Genomic DNA, 21,039 nt, shown 5'->3' on the forward strand with positions numbered 1-21,039 from the left:
GGGGGGAGGGAGGGGGGTGGGGGGGGGGGGGGGGGGGGGGGGGGGGGGGGGGGGCAGGCAGGCAAGGTGACATTATCTGACTTGAATAGAACTGCAGTGTGGACAACTGACTGGCAAGGAGGGTCAGACCAACTGGGAGGCTGAGGGTAAGGGGATTGGGACCAGCTACCAGGCTCTCATGAGAGTTGGAATATCAGATAATAGTACCTTGGACCAAGATGGTGGTGGTAGAGGTAAAGAGAAGGAAGAAATGGAGGGATATTTAGGAGGGAAACCGAACAGGATTTATGTTGACTTCTTGGATAGAATGACAAAGAGCAAGGTTGTCAAGGATGTCCTAGACTTTTGGGATGGTATATCTCCCCCATGTTGGGGGCTTTTTGCAGAGGAAGGGGAGCAGATCACAAGTTCAGGTATAAACATCGTGAGTTTGAGGCATCAGACACACAGAGAAAATGTTTCTGGTAGGCACTCAGCTATACAGGTCTAGAGAAGTCTAGACTGGAGTCGTAAAGTTGTGAGTTGTCTGCATATGGCTAGTGACTGAAGCCTGGGGATGGCTGGCATCACCTAGAGAGAAGATCAAGTGAGAAAAGACCAGGACCTAGGACAGACCCTGGGAAAAATCCAGTATTGATTTAATAGCCAGTTAGAGGAGGATAAGCCTTCAAAAGAGACTGAGACAGTGTGGCCAGAGAGAAGGAAACTAGGAGTGTATTACCTCAGAAGCTGAAGGAAGAAACTGCTTCCCAAAGGGAGGGAGCAACAGAATCAAGTGCTGCAGGGAATGCGGCCATTCCGGGAGACCTGAGAGGGGTGTCTCAGCAGAACAAGGAGGGCAGAGCCAGACTGGAAAGAGCAGAGGAAGAAGTGGGAGGTGAGGATGACAGTGAGTACACCGGATGCTTCTGGAAGTCTGGAGAAAGAGGAGAAGAGATGCAAAAATGGGGTCTAGGGTAGGAGATCTAAGATGTGAGAGCTTGGTGCATGTTTTATTCACACCAGGAAGAAGGCGGTGAAGGAAGCAGTTGAAGCTAATAGGAAGAAAGGGAGATGGCAGATAAGTTGAAGACCCTGAGAAAACAGGAGGGGATGACCTGCCAACCCAGGCCCTAGAAGGCAACAGCTAGTACCAGACCAACTCAGGAGGATGTGCAGAGGAGGATCTGAAGAGAGGCCCTGGAGCCACACTGTGATGGGTAGAACTGGATCCCTCAAAGAGATATATCAAAGTCCTACTCCCCGTACCTGTGCATGGGACATTCTTTGGAAACAGGGTTTCTGCATATATGGCCAAGTTAAGATGCTCATGCTGAATTAGGGCAGATCCTAATCTGGCATAGCTAAGACGGATATAGAGGGAAGACAGTAATGTGCAGACAGAGGCAAAGACTGGAGTTAGGCTTCCACAACCAAGGAACACTTGGAGCTAGCAGAAGCTGGAGGAGACAAGGAAGGGTCCTGCCCTAGAGGCTTCAGAGGGAGGACGGCCCTGCATACACTGATTTCAAGCTTGCAGCCTCCAGAACCATGAGAGAATAAATGTCCATTGTTTTAAGCCACCCAATGTTTGGTACTTCGTTACAGCAGCCCTAAGAAACGAAAACATACAGGTAGGGGAGGGCAGGCTCTGCTCTATTCCTCATGGCAAGACTGCCCCCTAAAATCAGGATCCAGTCCATTTAGCAGCAGCATGGGGACCATTACTGCAGAGTCTACAACGGCCAAGAAAAGCAGTTTTACTAAGGCTCTGGATAAGCAGATATCTCAGCTGCTCACTGCACAGCAATGGGGACTGATTTCTACTTGGAGTTCCTCTACTTGACATGATACTTAATAGCTGTTTGAAGAAATTTTTTAAAGGAGTCTGGGGAAGAATTTCCCCATTGCAACCAAAATATTTACAAGAGAAAGCATTAATACCAGCCTCCTAAAGAGGGCCAGAGGTAGGGGCCCGACTTAGGAGAGGCAGGACTTCCCTAAAAGGTCACCTTGTCCTTCTCCTGCCCCAACCCTTCTAACACCAGAGCCATATTTGCATCAAAACCACATATGAAAGTCAGCTCTTTACATCCACTGTCACCTGTACTGCTATTAGCATTCACCCCCCATCCAAATCACACCACAGGCCATCAATCACTAACTGTGGGGACCAACAAAACCAAAAGGCTATGAGCTCAACACAAAACGCAAATACTACCTTTACATCTGTACCTAGAGCAGGCAAAAAGAAAAAAAATCATGGTAATAATACCACTCCCTCACATTTAAACAGCACATTCATGACCATCCTCATAATAGACAAGTGGCTTAGGCAGGATGTGTCCCGTTTTATAGGCTGAGAAACTGACGCTGAGAGGTGAGAAGTAAAATGGATGGTTAGGTGGCCATATGAGAAGCAAGCCCCAAATAGGTCCAATGTACGCTCCAAGACAGTGAATTCTTTGAGGAGAGCACAGTGTGATTCCAACAAACTTAAACTGGAATCCTGTCTCCCTTTCTCTTCTGTGAAATGGAGATCACCCCACCTACCTCACATGTCTACTGTAAAGGATAAGTGGAAATCACTTGTGATACAATCAACACAGTAACTGGCATGCACACTAATTACTTTAAAAATGGTATCTCCATCATTACAATGATGATCTTTTGTATGACCAGCACATATGGCCCAAACTGAGCACATGACTGACTACTCAGTAAATTCAATTTGGATGGAAATGTCCACCATGAATGAAGTGTTGAACACACAGCTCTCAGAAGTGCCAATTTCCCATGACAACCTCCTTCATCCTACCCAGAAGTGTCCTAGTGAGACAGGCAGTTCCTCCTCCCTCATTTAAAAGTGGGAGAGAGTCTCTGATTCCAATTATATCTAAATATACTTAGCATTTACTCCACTCTTATCTAAATAATTGTATCCCATTAATTAATTCATATTCAAATCACATTCAAATGCATATCACTCTCTGATATCAAACACCTGGATGTGGCTCTCAGAAAAAAAATCCAGGGAACTGCAGGAGAAAAATACTTGAACTTTTAGATTTGCATATTCATAAAGCAAGAAAGACTTAAGGTATTTGCTAGTTTATTCTGCCCAGAATTATATTTAAGGCAGCCTCAAAAGACAGTTTTCTCTTTAGATCCTTTATTGCTGAGGTATGCCATATAGTTCTTGCATTGCAATCTTACATAACAAATTTTTCCTTTAAATCATTTTTCACAGAGTACTTAACAAGCTAGTGTGCTAGGTGATCTGAGGGCAGAGAACACAAACATAAGCCGTGGTTTCTGTCCTCTGCAGTCCAGTTAATTGACTTACACTTATCCATTATGTAGCTCCTTTCTTTTATCCTTCTTTCCCACCTCAATTCCATCTCTGACCCCACGCTCAGCACACATCTGCAGGAAGCCACGTTGTAGGAGAGAAAAAAAATGATTCCCCACCAAATGTACTGCAAATTCATGAAAAATAACAACAAGACTGGGTGCAGTAGCTCATGCCTATAATCCCAACACTTTAGGAGGCCCAGGCGAGACGATCGCTTGATCGTCCAGGAATTCAAGACCAGCTTGGGCAACACAGTGAGACCCTGTCTCTAAAAATAACAACATAAATAAAAATTAGTCAGGCATGGTCCCAGCTACTTAGGAGGCAAAGGTGGAAGGACTGTTTAAGCCCAGAAGATCGAGGTTGCAGTGAACCACGTTCACTACAGAGCATCCTTCTTCCTCTTGCTTGGGAAAGAGGGGAAAGAGAACGGAAATGTCTCTTTTTTGCTCTTGGTGCTGGCAATTTTGTTCATTACTTTTAGGCCAATTGTTCAGAAACAGAGGGGCTAAACATATAATTTTGAGTCAAGGAAACAAATTCCCCCGGTAAACCTCGGAAAAACTAGTTTGAACAGTTAACCTTTGTTAGCACCTCTCAGCCTCCACCCTTTTTATTTTCAGGGGGCTTGCTCATTTGCACCTCCACCAAGCTTAGTAAACCTTCCAAGCAAATCTGGTGATTAACCATCACCCAAGCAGCCTACAAGGAGGTCAATAACAGGCATTAAAGGGAGATTTAAAGCACAGGACAAGCAGCATAAACCAAAGCTACAAGGTCCTTTTAAGAATAAGACCTTCAATTAAACCATTTAATACCAGTTAGAAATCACAGGGTGGGTGGGAGTCTGAGTATTCATTCCAATTCAGCACCCAAGGAATTCAAATGCCTGTCCCATCACTGAAGACTAAGTACAAAACTGTATCACTCTGAGGTCCTCAAGCAACAGGACCTACTATCCTAGCTGAACAGTGTTCCAGGAAATATGAGCGTTGTCTATTCGCCTCTCTTCCTTTCCTTTGACCAATCTGTCACCAACTGCCAATTCTTCTCCAGTCCTATTTAAAGCCCTGATCAGTCGGGCTCTTTTTACTTCATGCTTTGGTTACTAGAGTCGTCTCCCTCCCAGCCTCCCCGACTCCACTCTCTCCCACACTGGATTTATTAGGCATGACCTAGTGAGATAAATCTAACAGCAGAACCACGTGAGGTCACCACCACCCCCCATCCCCCAACCTGCTGGGGCTCCAGCAGACGCTCCACTAGGTCTGATCTGCAGATAAACAGCCCCCCTTCTCCTCCCTTCCAGCTTCTTCTCATGAGCTGGTACAGCATGTCCCACCCATTCAGGCCCTGCCTCTCTCAAGACCCTACATCTGCCAGTGTAACCTCCATGTATCCAGCCCTCTCTTTTCTGAACTCACGCAGCATTCTTAGACTCACTATATAAATAGAGCGGAATGTTTACAGCATGGGCTCAGGGAGTCCAACTACATCACTATGCCACTCAATGACCCTGGGCAAGTTAAGTACCTCTCTGTGCCTCAGTTTCTTCATTTGTAAGCAAGAGATGATAATGCCCACCTCATAGGTATCATGAGGCTGGCATAAAACCAAACACCTAAAGCACTCAGAATAACCAACACAATAAGTAGTGGCTATTATAATGTAATGTGGCACTTTGTACACTATACAGAATGTTACCTTATTCATCAATTTTCAAATAAATAAATAAAACTAATGAATCAGTCATTTTAAAAATTGTTTTATGTGGGTAGGTAAACCGACATTAACTTGTAGAGCATTGCAACCACCCCGAGTGTGGTCTGATACTGTCACTGGTCCTCAACATGAAATGTGCAAAAACTGAGAGTATTTGGAAACTTTTACAGCAATTTGACATTACCACTACATTCAAGCAGCATTTCATTTTCCTAGTAATTCATTTTTATCATATTAGTCTACAACAGATTGAAAATTAATTTTTCTAAAAACTGATCCTTTGCCACGGTTATTCTGAGAAGCACATTTTTAGAGGAGACAGATAGGAGGCTTCTATTTCTTTTCTACACCCCCATATGACCTAACACAGTAGAAGACACATATCAAGTACTAAGTAAATGAAAATATAATATTGAAAACATTTCAGTTAGTTAATAACTTAAAAGCAGATTCAAGTGAGTAGTAGAAATGTAAATAGTGTCTCCAATTCATAAAGAATCTTTTTCAAGAGAGTTTACATTTAGTCTGAAACTGACCAAAGTAAAAACAACTCTGACCCTAAAAATATTTTCCATACTGTCAAATAACAGCACTGTGTGAAGCTTTATTTATTAAAAAAAAAAAAAAAAAAAAAAAAAGAAGAAGAACCTAAGCAATGTCAATATTAACCTTCCTCGCAGAACTCAGGAGAATGATAAATTATTTAGCACTGCTTCAGCCACAGTTTTGATAGATGCTCCATACCTTTAAGTAAACTAGCATCTTAGCAAAAAATTCCAACAACACTTCAAACAAAATACATTTTTATTAGTTCTTCACTCCTGCCAATGACTTAAATAGTCCAGATCTCAACAACCTCATTAGATTATCTATGAATGAAAAGGCTGGAAAAGGAAAGCAGCAAATTCTACCAAATTTTAATTGACAATAAGGAGGCAGCTGCACAGCTGATCCGCAGCACACTGGATATGGGTTGAAGGCAGAGTTAATTCTTACTGGGGAAATCTTGGCACATTCCAACTGACTCTGGAAATGCCTGTAGAAAATTCAAGGTAAGTGGGGAGCCCTGTGTCAATTCTGTCTCCCCTCCTTTCTAAGAGGAAGAGATTTATTACAAGGTCAAAGCTATCACTTCCCTTGGGTCCTCAATCCTCTGCCTCAGGGCCAGTTCAGCCTTGCTCAGCCTGATAACCAGATCTAGGAAAACTAAGAGGAGGCAAATGGAGCTGGAGTCTTACTGATGTTAACTGTCTCTTTGGGTCATTTAGCATCTGCACCCATAAATCTCTGTCAACTGCCCTCCTCAGAGATCCCCTGACAGAGTCCAGGAAGTCTATCCCTAGAAAGTTCCATCTCTCCAGGTCATACAATCCTCCATCTCTTTGCACACTCTCAACAGGTAATCACACCCATGACTTCAATTATTTATGAATACATCACATCCAAATCGAGACTTCTAGCTTCCACCACTATACATTTCAACCTGGACTCCCCAGGGGTTCCTCAAATTGGAAACATTCAGAAATGAACTAATTCTCTCCTCCCCTCCCTCACCCACCCCATCCTTGGAAAACAGTTAAATTACTTTGTTCCCTATGGCATGTTAGTTTATGGACCCCCATGGATCTACCTACCCAATAGTCTAAACAAGTAGTTTTCCAATTCCAATACCTCTGGAGTTCTCGAGAACATTTCAACTATTTGTCTGTGAAAAGCCAGATTTTATTCATGCTCTTCAACCCAAATAATGTCTCAAAACAGATTGAATGCAGAACTAAATACAAAAATCTAGACATTAAAGAGACATGCAAAAATGTAAAATAATACCACTCTTTTTTCACTATTTTTTGGTTTGGGGAAAAAGTTATTTTCCATTAAAAAACACAATTTAACATGAAATTGTTTGACTATGAGTTTTTAATGAATTAATATATATTTAAATTTCTCAGTTTTAATTTCTAACACAGTAATTATTGAGAGATGTAACCTACATAAATAAAAGCTTAATAGATCCTCAAAGTTTAAGACTGCAAAGCATTCTCAAGAGCAGAAAGTTTGGAAACCACTGGCTTAAGCTAAAAGTGTTGATAAATTCTTGTGCTCCTTCCTCTTACTTCACATATCCACCTTATTGATTCCGCCATCCAAATAACGTTTCTCATAAATTCACCCCTTGATAACGGTTTGGCTGTTTCCCCACCCAAATCTCATCTTGAATTGTAGTTCCCATAATCCCCACATGTTGTGGGAGAGACCTGGTGGGAGATAATTGAATCATGGGGGCGGTTTCCCCCACATCATTCTCTTGCTAGGAAGTCTCATGAAAGCTGATGGTTTTATAAGGGGTTTCCCCTTTCACTTGGCTCTCATTCTCTCTTGCCCGCCACCACGTAAGACATGCCTTCCACTTTCCACCATGATTGTGAGGCCTCCCCCGCCACGTGGAACTGCGAGTCCATTAAACCTCTGTTTCTTTATAAACTACCCAGTCTCAGGTATGTCTTTTTATCAGCAGTGTGAAAACGGACTAATACACCCCTCCTTTCTTCCTGAGCTTCCCAATCCCATAGACCAAAAAACACTCCCCTAAAAGATATTCACATCAAATCCCACAACCTGTTAATGTGACCTCATTTGGAAAAAGGGTCTTTGCGGATGTAATTAAGGATGAAATCATCATAGATTATCCGAGTGGGCCATAAATCCAATGACAAGTGTCCTTATAAGAGACACCCAGAGGAAAACAGTCAATGGAGAAGACCATGTAAAGATGGAGGCAAAAATTAGTGATGTGTGGACACAAGTCAAAGAAGCCACGAACACCTGGAGCCATCGCAGGCTGGAGCAGGCAAGGAAGGAGTCTCCTCCAAGAGCCTTCAGAGGGAGTGTGGCCCTGCCAACACCCGGATTTCAGATTTCTGGTCTCTAGAACTGTGAGGGAATGAGTGAATGTTGGTTTAAGCCACCCAGTTTGTGGTCATTTGTTATGGCAGCCACAGGAAACCCATCACCCACTTCCAGTTCTGAATGTCAAGGACCACCTAGCTAGGTAATCCTTCTGCCTCAATATGACCCTCAGAGGCACTGTCCCTTGAAAACGCAACCCTCAATCATCTTAAATCTCATTCCCTTATCACCCTTGAACAGTGGCTGGCTTCCTCCACCATAACATCCAAAAGCCTCCACAAAGTAAAGATCCCCATGACTGTATCCCACCTTTCTTTCCCACACCAACCCAGCTTTCCCCCTGACGCCCCGTACCATGCGGCAGGCCCATAGCCCAAGACACACCCACATCATTTTGGCCTGTGACCCTTTGCATGTGCTGCTCCTTCTCCTGGAATGAATCTTCCCTATCCTCAACCCCATCCGCTTACACACCCTCCAAGTTCCAGATTCAAAAGTTTCTTTTTCTATCTGTCCCATCAGAAAAATGGGTCACTCCCCCTCCTCTGGTTTCCACAGCACTTTGCACCTTCCTCTTAAAGAATATTTGAAACATGTGCTCCTCATTTACAGGTCCATCACTTCCTCTAGACGACAGTTTCTCAATCCTGGAACTACTGATAGCAGGCGCCAGTTAAGCCCTTGGTGTAGGGGGTTGTTTGGTGCATTGGTGAACATTAGCAGCATCCCTGGATTCTACCTACGAGATGCAAGTACCAAGACACACACCCTATTGTAGCAACCCAAAATGTCTCCAGACACTGCCAACGTCTTAAGGAGAGAGAAAGAAAATGCACCCTCGCCCCTCACCAGTGGAAATTAACTGCTCTAGGCTGAAGACCTGGGGCACTAGGACCGTATCTAATGCTCTTAGCATTTGTGGATTCTTACACACATTCTTAAAAGAAAGTTTTGAGTTCTAGGTGTAGGCCAGGCACTGTGTTGGAAGTCAGCGATGCAGTAGGGAATACAAGTCTGTGGTCCTGTCCTCATAGTGCCATAGCTGTCAAAGAGCCTACAAGGTGCTCAATCACATTTGCTGAATGACTGAATTTGTTTGGCATGCATATGTTATAGTAAGATTTTGTGCAAAACATGGAAAATAAAATCCAAGGGCTAAACTTTTTCTCCTCTTCTCAGGGTCATAGCATTGTACAACTAAGAAAGATCCATTTATACAGAACGTCATGTACGTGTTGCTTCCTGGAACTGGGCAACTGGTACCACTTGTGTGCGTCTCTCTCAAGAGAGCTACCCATAAATAAGGGGGTATCTCAACCAAGAAAGTGAAACTAGATAGAAATGACCTCCAGCACACGCACACAGCCCACAAATGCCAATGCCAGAGCTATCCTCAGAGGCTGCAGATAGGTCTGGGAACCTTCTATCAAAAAACACGACGACAAAAGTGCATGAGCTTCTGAAGTATTCTTCCCCCTGCCCAGGAAACACCACACAAGATCTGGCCGGCTCTGAGAGGATCAAGTGGTGAGCTGAAGAGTTCTTAGCTCTCACAGAGGCACTGGGTGCCCTAAATTGCAGAGTGATTCTCATTTCCAGGGCAACGTGAGGGTGTTTACCAGAAGGGGAGGCTGTTTACAGAGAGGCCAAGTAAAGTTGCAAGAACAAATCAGGGCACACAAGTGCTTGGCCCAGATCTGCTTTGACAAGTCACTTTAACCTGCCTGGGACTCAATTTCCTTTTGTATTGAATGAGAAGGTTAGAACAATCCACCTCAAAGTTCCCTTCTATCTATAAACATGCATGGCTTCCCCACAAAATAGCAGACCTACAGAATCTCCCTCTCTAAGCAAAACAGAACAGGGTTCTTCCTCCCTTCCCACCAAAATGCTTTCCGCCAGAAACAGAAATAAATCAAGGAGGCGGCTGTTCAGTTCCCCCTCCATTTCTAATAGGACCAGGTCACAATGCACTGCCTGATGGACAAGATGCCACTGCTCTTTGTCTCTTGACATGTATTCCTCACGAAGCCAAAGAGCAGGAGAGTTCCTGGAATGTGTAATCCCTGAGGGGAAAAAAGGGGGTGAGGGGGGTGGCCCTCATGCTGCGATTATTCAAGGATACCAAAATATAAACAGAAAGTACCTTGACAACATTACACGGCTACAAGAGATTGACATATGGTCCAACTGTGGCTTAAACCATGAGGATGGCTATGCCTTGTTTACTTAACAAGAAGTCCAAGGAGAAGTGGTCCCAAGGTCAGTTCAGCAGCCTAGCAAATTCATAAAGCCACTCAACTGACTCCTCTTGTTGTCTTTTCTCCATAAGCTTGTTGCCACAAGGCCATAAGATGGTTGCCCCAGCTCCAGCTATGTTCTTTTATTACCTTTCCAAAGATAGAAAACTAAGGAGCCTTCAGGTCATCAGGAGATGGCATTCTCCTTCTGTGCCTGTACTTTTATCAGACAGGGGAAAAAAACAGTTTCCAGGAATCCAGATTTTTATTAAATTTCTTGGGCCAGAGTTAAGTTATATGCTTATCTCAACATGCAAGGGAAACTAGGAAAATGAGAATCTGGCTTTCTTTTGAGATCAGCTCTCACTATGTTGCCCAGGCTAATATTGAACTTGTAGGCTCAAGTGATTCTCCCACCTCAGTCCCCAGAGTAGCTGGGATTACAGGCATGCACTACTGAGCCCTGCTAGGATCTGGCTTTAAAAAAAAGAAAAAATAGTTTTTAGTGAGAAGCAGACAAGGGAAAAGCAGGATAATAATGACGGTGAAGTAGTCAACAAAGTGTCTGCCACCTATAACTATACCCGGTGGTATGCAGGTAAATGTTAATCAGCTTAGAAAGAAAGTAAGTCGGTCAGGCACAGTGGCTCAGCTGAGGTCAGGAGTTCGAGACCAACCTGGCCAACATGGCGAAACCCCGTCTCGACTAAAAATACAAAAGTTAGCTGGGCATGGTGGTGTGTGCTTGTAATCCCAGTTACTCGGGAGGCTGAGGCAGGAGAATAGTTTGAACCCGGAAGGCAGAGGTTGCAGTGAGCCGAGATCATGCCACTGTACTCCAGCCTGGTTGACAGAGCAAGACTATGTCTCAAATTTAAAAGAAAAAAAAAAAATGAAATTAAGTTCTCATTTGTAGCATTTGCCAATTTCCTTGGTGTTAATACTACCACTATTGAATTGTATGGCCAGTTTCAAGCTACCAACATGCTATCAACCATTTCATGAAATTCCTGAAATTTTAACAATCAGTTGGTATAAACCTGTTCCTGCAGGTCACTGAATTTATTATACCTTACATTCGATTAAAAAGTTAAGTTTACAACATTGCTTCACATTTAAAATGCTCTATATATCAGATATTATTCTCTGCAGCTTATAGATGAGGAAAATGACCCAACTGCGGATATCACACAGTTCAAGTTGCGGAGCTGGAATGATCACCTAACAGTCCTAACTCCAGTCCTATCCAGCTTTTGGTAGATCGCAGGTACATAAATGCCTATATCTACACCCTATGAGATCCCTCTGCCTAGGCATCACCTAAAGGGGCTCTAGGTTGGCTTGGAACTAACAGAAACCCATTTCTCTAAATCAGTCAAAGTTACCTAATAATTATTCTTTAATGTACTTCCTCCAATGACAAAAGTAGTACATACCTATTGTTACAGCTTGGAATACAAATTAGTACAAAGAAGAAAATAAAAATCACCCTTAAGCCTATCCCCCAGAGATAACTGTTTGTATGTGAGTGGTAATCCTTCTAGATTGTGTATACGTATATTTAAGTCAAAATTAAGCTGTTGTATCACTTAATGACATAGTTCTTTACATACACATACACGTTTTCTAAGAGAAAGAGAACAGTATCATGAACTCCCTTGTCATCATCACCCAGCTTTAGAAATTATCTAAAGGTAATTAAAAGTCCAAGTGTTTCCATACTCCCTTTTTGGGAAGGAATATGTAGGAGGTAAGAGTCTCCCCTCTGCAATTCCCTTGGATTTCTTCCCTCCACCTGGTTTTTCTCAGATTCTGAAGTCAGCTTTTCTCCAGGCTAAGTCAATCACCCCTTCCTTCACTGCCCAACAGACCTGACATTTTAACATCTTTCATCATGTTCATTCTTGTGGATCCTTCCAACTTCTCAAATTCCTGCCTAGTCTAGAAGCCCTGAGAATGGTGTTCCCAGAACCTCATCAGAGAGCTTCAGAAGAAATACATCACAATTCCTGTAGTTTGCAAGTTTCACTTACTCTATGCTTCTACTTCTGCTTTTCTTTTTTCCTTAATTCACTACTACACTAACGAGGAGCTTTGTCTTCACACACTGGTGCATATATGTATAGGCAGACGCACACCTGTGCACACACCTGCGGGCGGCACTAACTGGTTCAACTAGAATCTTTCAAGTCTGTGCATCCTCATCCTCTCCTGCCTCGTGCTCACCCAATGCAGTTTACTTTCCAGATCTCATGGTATAGTCCTCCAACCTCCTAAAGGATCCCATTTCATCTCCTCAGGTGCTACTCCAAGGGAAATATCTGACAGGCTAAAGGACAGTGGTTGTACCCCTAATTGACAGTCTTACAGGGGTCCCCAAAGAGCAAAACTGAGAACCCAGGGACACAGTCAAAGAAAATTCCACAACCCTGACAAGTTCAAAGAATGGCTTCATGGAACAAAGCAAGATCTGCTCGCTTATCCCCCAGTTTAGCCAAATGCATGCAGGAGGGAGATATAGCTATTTCAAAACCAAGGCATAAAACTCTCCTCTGCTAAACTGTGTACAGCAACAGAAAACAAGCCTATGCTGGGAACCATGGTTATTAGAACTTCAAGGAGGAAAAACTAAACTCATTGGCACTGTTTAGTACCAAAAGGTACTTATTTGTCCAAAAGATTCTAATACATCAAATCAGGGGCAGCAGGTAGGAATAAGGGGAAGCCCAGTTCACAATGCCCTCTAGAGATAAGGACAGCAAACTAAAGCAAAAGTTTTCAAGCTTGACATGTTTTGGAATCACCTAGAAAGCTTGTTTAAAATGCAAATTTCTGAGCTTCTTTCCCAGAATTCTGACTTAGCATGTCTAGGGTAGAGTTGGGCCACTTTATCTGCATTTTTTAAGAGACAGGGTATCACTCTACAGCCCAAGCTGGAGTGCAATGGCAAGATCACAGCTCACTGCAGCCTCAACCTCCGGGCTCAAGTGATCCTCCCACCTTGGCCTCCCTAGTAGCTGGGACCGCAGGTGTGCACCACCAAACCTGGCTTTCTAAATTTTTTTGTAGAGATGGGGGTCTCACTATGTTGCCCAGGCTGGCCTCAAATTTCCAGTTTCAAGCGACCCTCCAGCCTTGGTCTCCCCAAAGTGTGTATGTGCATTTTTAACAAGCATCTTTCACATTCGGCTGCAGATGCTGGCAGGCCCTGAAAAATGACAACCAGCTGAGTTCCTCCTCCCTGGCCATAGAGTTTGGGTAGCAAACTGTGAGAAGCTGAAAACAACAGGACCTCCCAACCAGTGCTTCCTACACTGCTCCTCTCCCAAGAGTCACCTGAGGCATGAGTTAAATACAAACATCAGTCCCTCCCGGAACACTGGGATTCTGGGAGGTCTGTAGCAGTGCCTTGGGGCCAGCCAATTAGTCTCAAGTGAGGAGCTTTCTGAAATCAAATTATCTCCCTTGCCTCCTCTTTTGGTCCCCTAAGACAACTGGTCAACCTGTCCTTTCTTCCCAGAAAACTTTATCAACATCCTCCCCTTTTGAAGAAACAAACTTTCCACCTCCCCCACTTCACTTCCCCAGCTGCCTCTAAACAGGCATTGATGTGTTTAAGAGTTTTCGATGCTAACAAGAAAACTAACAGGAGTTACCAAAATAAACCAAGCACTGAGACAGTCAAATGTTATAAATACTCACAATTGCTCATTAATAGTTCTTTCTGCATTTATTAATTTCTTCATGAAGTATTTACTGAGCACCTAGTCTACTCCCAGGCACTAGGCCATTCACAGATGTGAACACCACAGACAAGCCTCTACTCTCATGCAGCTTACATTCCAGCTGGAAGGCAGGCTATGGAGAGAACAGTATCCTAATAATTGCACTTCAGACAGTGACAAGCACTACAAAACATACTAACGCAGGGAAATGAACTGGCAAGGATGAGGGAAGATGGGCTGCAAGGAAGGCCTCCTTGTGGGGGTTTCTGAGCTATGAACCATATGACAGGAAACAAAACTGCTGTAGGGAGCAAGGGACAGGAACCTATACACAAAGAAGCTAGGACTGTTGGAAGAAGAGAGAGGCAGCCTGTGGTCCCACCACACAGCAAGTTGGAAGGGGTGACTCAAAGTCCAGATCCTGAAAGGCAGGGTCTTGTGGCTGTTATGGTAAGTACAACAGGAGGCCCCCAGCATCCTTTAATAAGGGATCAGCTAATAGTGGTTGACCTGTGTTGAGTGCTGGCTCTGTGACAGACACGGTTCCACACATTTTGCATACATTAGCTCATTTTCTCTTCCCAGCAACCTTATGAAGTTGGAAGAAATACAAACCTCATTCCACGGTTGAGGAAGCTGAGTCAAACAGGCAGTAAGTCGGGGAGCCAGAACTCAAAGCCAGGCTGTTTGGCTGCAGGCAATGATTGCAGAGGTGAACAAGGGCCAGACTGGTAGGGCCTTGAAGGCCAAGGTAAAGGGTTTGCATTTTATTTCAAGTGTAATGGAAAAAGCCACTGGAGGGGGACTGAGACTTCCTGGTCCATTCCCTTAGATCTGAAGTAAGAGAAGGCACAAATTCTGGGACAAGCACACCAAGTCTGGGCTGAGTTGGCTGTTAAGCCAAACTACTGCAACTTCAGCCATACACGGAAGTCTAATCCAGCCCTGCTTGTATCAAGCAGAATGCTCTAGCCCCTGCAGAACTGGATGCCTTCCCTTTTAGGTCAGGGTTATGGAAGTGGGGCCCTAGACCAGCACCATCAGATCACCTGGGATCTTGTCACCAGTTCAATTCCTGGGGCCTGACCTCAGACCTACTGAATCTTAGAGACCCAGCAATCTGTTTTAACAAGCCCTCAGGGTAATCTGAATGTCCACTGAAGTTGAAGAACCACCAATTCTGGGATATCTGCATGCAGACACCACCATTACCACCAGCTCTCCTAAGTCATGCAGTGTATATCTTCGGGCAGCCCCTGCACTGCACACCAGGCCATTCTTCCTGTAGGTCCCTGCTGGTGGGGCTCTACTGCTCCTGATTCCTGGAAATCTCACTACTGCCCCAACCAATTTTTCTAACAAGTTTGATTTTCTGCACATATTTACTCTTCAAATGTTTCGGCGTCTTTTTTTTGGTTTTGGTTTTGGTTTTTGGTTGTTGTTTTGTTTTGTTTTTGAGACGCAGTCTTGCTCTGTCGCCCAGGCTGGAGTGCAGTGGCACAATCTCGGCTCACTGCAACCTCCGCCTCCCGGGTTCAAGCGATTTTCCTGCCTCAGTCCCCCAAGTAGCTGGGATTACAGGTGCCTGGAACCATGCCCAGCTAATTTTTGTATTTTTTTATAGAGACGGGGTTTCACCATGTTGGTCAGGCTGGTCTTGAACTTCTGACCTCAGGTGATCCACCCGCCTCGGCCTCCCAAAGTGCTGGGATTACAGGCATGAGCCACTGTGCCTAGCCCTGTTTTGGTCTCTTTTGTCCCAGAGTAAACCTCCTCTTCCTTCCTACTTCTGGACCTTATTTGTACTTCTAGCCTTAACCCAGGCTCCAAAGCAGATAGATGCAAAGGATACTTTCAGCTTTAACCTTGACTTTCCCCAACACCCCTCAGTCGCCAGATTTCCCTTTTTAATTTATTCATCCCACATTTACTCACGTTCCAATAAATATTTGTGCCCTCAGCATTCTAGGAACTAAATGTGCAGGTGCCAGGTACTTCTGCCATGCCAAAATAGACTCATCCATGCCCTCATGAAACTGATCTATTGGAGGGAGATGGCAAGATGCAAATAAGTATATAATTGTAAATGATACACCAGAAAAGCCTGAGACTTGAATGATGAAGGGGCAGGCCTGACAGTAGTTCATGACAGCAAACAAAGAGCGGCTGAATCTATGACAGATTCTGTTCTAAATGCTTTTTACACATATTATCCAGGTAATCTTCCAACAGCCCTATGGGTTTAGTATTATCACTCTCTATATGGAAGGAAAATGAAGTACAGGGAGAATAAGGGGCATATAAACAGGACAGCCAGGGTCCCAACCCAAGCAGACTGGCTCCAGAGCCTACCTTTCTAAACACAGGCTAAGGTGAGAAGAGCTGGGTGGAATGCTGAGTGTGAGGGGGTGGCTAGACAGACAGGTGGCTAGACAGACAGGTGTCCAGGCAGAAAGGCCAGAACAGAATATGCAGGAGCACTGGGGCAGAGAAGTCACCCTGAAGCCAGAAGGGAGACCAAGCATACTGGTGAAACGGGGGAGCATCTGGTAGATTGGAAATATATTTTGGAACTGAACAGGATGTGCGGATGGATGTATAGATGCTGATGGATGAAGGGGGTATAAGCGAGGAGGAGGTCTCGATGATGACCGCCAGTTTTCTGATTTCCTGTTTTAAAGGCTTGAGGACAGTCTGTTTGCAGGAGGCAAAGTATTGTAACACAATATATAATGAAGTCCTATAGGATGCTGATGCACAGCAAGCTCTCAAATAAATATAACCAATCCATCAAGCAGGTTAAAGCTTCCATATTCCACCCCCCCACCCCCATACTTCTCCACATGGGTCTTCATTCAAGGGTTCCACCCTATCTGCTTGGAGCCCTTTTCTGAAATACTATTACCACTGGTATAACAACAACAATAAAAATTACATTTACAGTGACAAGAATAACTTCTACTAGGAGGAGGACTTTTCTCACATAAATATTGGTTTGGAATTTTTTCTGAAGTGCACAAACTAATTTACAAAGGAGAGGCTATGCAACTTGCCCAAGGCCACATAACTGCAAAAAAAAAAAAAAAAGCTAAATCCAGGTCAGCCCAACTTGGAAGCCCACACTTCCTCCGTTAAATCAGCATTTTCCACCACACATATCTCTAATGGAACATAACTGTTGTTTTCGATACACAGATGAACTTTTAAAGTGTTAACAGTAATGCTCTCATTTTATTATGTATAATCATATACATATGTGCATGTAATATCAAATTAAAATAGTATGTATACATGATTTGATATAAATTTTATATATACATATATTGCAATAAATCCATGACTCCATATGTATTACTGCCCAGGAAACACAAAGTTTCTTAAAAATTAGTTTAAAGAAAATTTCAGAATAAAAGTACAGGTGGTACAGGGGTAGGGTAGAAATCTTGAGGGAGACAGTACATAAATAACTAAAGCTTAGGAAACTCTACTCACCAGCCACCCAAGAACAGCCAAGCACCTGTTCCATATTGTACCCAAATTTGGCTACAGCTACACATAACTCTGTCCGCCTGAGAGAGATAAAACATTGGCTGCCTTGGGGGAAAGGTGATAACATCAGAACATAATTTAGCATAAATCATCCTCAAAGCAGTATTAGTTTTGACATAAATACTGGTTTGGTGGTACAACTCCTCTGCTTATTCACCCATACACCTTGGTTGAACCAATCAAGTTTTCCAGGCCTGTTTCACTTAGTCAAAAGGAAGTTATAAAAAGTAGTCCCTAAGGTCGCTTCCAGTTTTAGAACGCCATAAAATGTTGTGAGACCCTGAAATCCAAAATTACTCTTTCCAGAATCACAGATGACCCAATCCTGAAATGAGCGTTGGCCTGAAGAACAAATGCTAAATAAGCCCACACAGCATCCCAAGCCATCATGCCATCAATTATGCTGCCCTCTGGAAAGACACAGTAAGACATTAATTACAAGATGATAAAGTGCAACCAACGAAATGTCCCTGTCCCTATCAAAACTTTAAGAATTTCCTCCTAATAATTTTTAAGCTATTAACTTTACACTTGATCCTCAGCTTCTCTATTATTTCCAGTCCTTAACCATTAACTTCATTCTAAGCTGGAGTAGCAGCGTGGGGTAATGGGTAGGGGAAAAAATCTGGGTAATCTTCTCAAACCTCTACCATCCTGTAAAGCTGGTGCTGGAAACCACCTGTAAAACCTTCCCAGCTTCATCTGCGTGACTCCACTGATGCTCGAGCATATTTAGTGTGCTAAACCTCTAAAAGGAGTTGCTGTTCCTTACTTCTCAGACACGTTTATAAGCAAGACGGTTTAGCCAAACAAGCACTTAATCTCCTAATGAAACAGATACATTTATCAAAAGGAAAGTCTTAAGGACCCCTCGTTGTCTGGTTTACAAGGCCCTTTCTGTGCTATCAGTGGGCCCACAAACTTTTAATGAAGGGTTTTTAGATTCTCAGAAAGATAAGTTTTGAAATGTGGTCAGTTCGTGTTTAGCTGAACAGAAGATGGGTGGACTGCAGCTGGCAAACTCAGAAAGCACAGCTGGGTAGCAGGTGATCAAAAGAAAAAAAAAAAAGAAAGAAAAGAAAGGCAAGTCCCTGGGCAAATGGTGTAGCCAAAGGTGATCATTATAACTAGAGACTGGTTACATAATTACTTGTTAACTCCTGACAAACAGATACATAGCTACAAAACGCCTTGGTTACCCTAGCCATTGAAGCTAGTGTACCTGGTGCAAGAGTCAAGGTGTCTCCAATTAATTTCATTCAAAGAAATAAGCAATCCTGGGACCTATTCCCTCCCAAGGTAACTCGCCTGCTTTTACATATACAAAACAGCCTCCAGCAATTAAGCCAATTGCCTCTAGAGACGAAAATCAGTGTTTCTCCTTAATTTTAATTTTTAAAGGGGAGAAGGGTTACAGAGGTGTACTCAGAGAGCTAAATATTCATCACTTCGATAAAAAAGACTTTCATTCCAAACTGAAAATTTGAAAGGCTCCCCCCACCTTCGTCCCTGGCCAGCGAACGCAAAACGCAAGCCCTCAATGTAGGATGCACTGCATTCCAACATTTTTCAAAAAGTTTACGACGATTTACCGAAGCGGCAAGAAGAAAAATAAAGCAGGCAGAAGCGAGTGAGAGCGAACAGGGTTTCGGCAGGGAAGAAGCCCGAGAAGCTCCCGGCGGCGCCGTGCAAGGCCCGGCAACGAGAAAGCGATCGGCACACGGAAAGCGAGCGCCCCAGTGGAGCGCGGGGACTGACAGCCGCTTGGTCTCCGCCGCCGGGGGGTCGCCCAGCACCGCCAGCCCGGCCCCCGCCTCTAATCCCCCTCCCCGACCTCTTCCCCCGCAGCGCCGGCGATGCCCGCTGGGCCAACTTGGCCCCGGGTCAGTGCTGCAGAGCGCGGCCCCGGTTGCCGGGGAGGCCGCCGGCGCCCTTACCTCCTTCTGCTTGGGGTCCTGTGGGTAGACGTCGGGCGGCCCGAGCCGGGGGCGCTTCAGCGGTCTCTGCTCATAGCTGAGAAGCCCGAAGGCGGCCATGATCTCTCATGTTAACCGGCGAAATGAATGAGAGTTGGAGCTGGAGCAGCCGCCTCTGAGCACCAGGGAGCAGCACTTTGCAGACAGACTCCCTCTCTCCCCCTCCTCGCTCGCTCGCACGCTCGCTGTGGCGCTGCAGGCAGGAATAAAGCAGGTTGGATGCTGCCGCTGCCCGGCAGCAGACACGCACTGATGGGGACAGCCTTCGGCGGGTACTCGCCTGCGCTCGAGCCCCGGGACGCACCGCTCTGGTGGCGGCGGCGGAGGGGCTAGAGGTCGGCCAGGGTCCTCCGCGGCGCCTGCCGCCTCTGCTCCCCCCACACCCTGTCCCCAGGGGGAGGAGCAGCTGATGGGAACGTGTGACTTTTTTCACCAATGGACCCAAACCCACCCCAGCTGGGCGCAGCATGGGGTGGGGGTGGGGCACTGGAAAAAAAAAAAAAAAAACTTTTCTTGGCGCCTAGGCTGGTGGCTCAAGTGCTCGCCCAAGGCGAGGGTGGCCCTCCTCTCCCGGGAAGAAGCTGCGGAGCGGACCGCCCCCGCCTCTCTTCCCGGCAGGGACCCTTCCCCCGCCGCCACGCGCCCCGCAGACCCCGCCACCTGGGCGCGGACCCGGCCGGTGCAGAGGAAGGGAGGTCTGAAGGGGGCGCGAGACGCAGGGATGCGGCCGGTGGGAAGCGGCCGGTGACTCCTAGACGTCCGCCAGGCTCCGGTGGCGCATCCGCAGCTCCGGTCCCCTCGGCGGCTCCGGGCAGGCGCCGAGGCGCGCTGCTGGCGGTCGCGGCGGCTGGAGGGGGCCGTGCTCACGGTGGCGCGGGGCCGACTTAACCCTTTACAGTCCCTCCAGGGGCTGGGGAAGGGGGTGAGGAGCGATAGCTGTGAGCGCCGACGGGGGCAGCCAGCCCGCAGGCGTCTCGGGCTCCTCCAGCCCGCCGCCTCCCCCCAGCCCCAGCTCCTCTTCCCTTCCGCCCCCAACCCCCAACACTTTACCTGTTGGTCCGCGGCTAGCGGGCTGGGGCTGGCGGCGGCGGGGTCACTCCGGCCGCCGCAGCCTCCATCATTCGGGTTGGGATGGGGGAATTGGATTATGATTTTATTTGTGAGGTATCTGCTTCGCCCGGACGAGCTCCGGGAACGCCGCGAAGTTTGCCACTGTCTGGGGGCGGCGAGCGACGCCGGCTCGCCGCCGGCGTTCTCGCCCCCACGGCCCGGGAGCGCGAGCTTCCGAGTTGGCGGACGGCGGCGCGGCGTCCGCACTGAGCATGCCCAGCTCGGCGGCCGGACCGCGGAGGAGTTGGCTGCGAGCGCGGTGAGCGCGCTCCAATCCGCCTCTCCGGGTTTTCGCAGCCGCAGAGCGCGCAGCCCGCGGGCCCCGGCGCCGAGGCTGGCCCTGGGGTGAACCTGGGCGAGGGAGGGAGCGCCCTCTGGAGCCCCGCTCCAGGCCCCCCGCTGCGCCCTCCTCCTCGACCTCCCCAGAGGTCGCGGTCCCCTTGGCCTGGGCCGAAAACCTCACCTGCGCCGGCAGC

General features: G+C 46.0%; 1 protein-coding gene across 1 annotated transcript in view; it reads right to left on the minus strand.

The window, feature by feature from the left end:
- MED12L (mediator complex subunit 12 like) overlaps positions 1–20,776 on the minus strand; it is a 342,999-nt gene extending 322,223 nt beyond the window's left edge. The window contains exons 1-2 of the mRNA XM_025376276.1: positions 20,504–20,776; positions 19,415–19,646 (exon numbers count right to left, since the gene is read on the minus strand). Coding sequence (XP_025232061.1) covers positions 19,415–19,513 — 99 coding nt within the window. The 5' untranslated portion in view covers positions 19,514–19,646; positions 20,504–20,776. The remainder of the gene's footprint in view (positions 1–19,414; positions 19,647–20,503) is intronic.
- Positions 20,777–21,039: the final 263 nt, after the last annotated feature.

The sequence above is a fragment of the Theropithecus gelada genome, chromosome 2, assembly GCF_003255815.1.
Source record: "Theropithecus gelada isolate Dixy chromosome 2, Tgel_1.0, whole genome shotgun sequence".
NCBI classification, from domain to species: domain Eukaryota; kingdom Metazoa; phylum Chordata; class Mammalia; order Primates; family Cercopithecidae; genus Theropithecus; species Theropithecus gelada.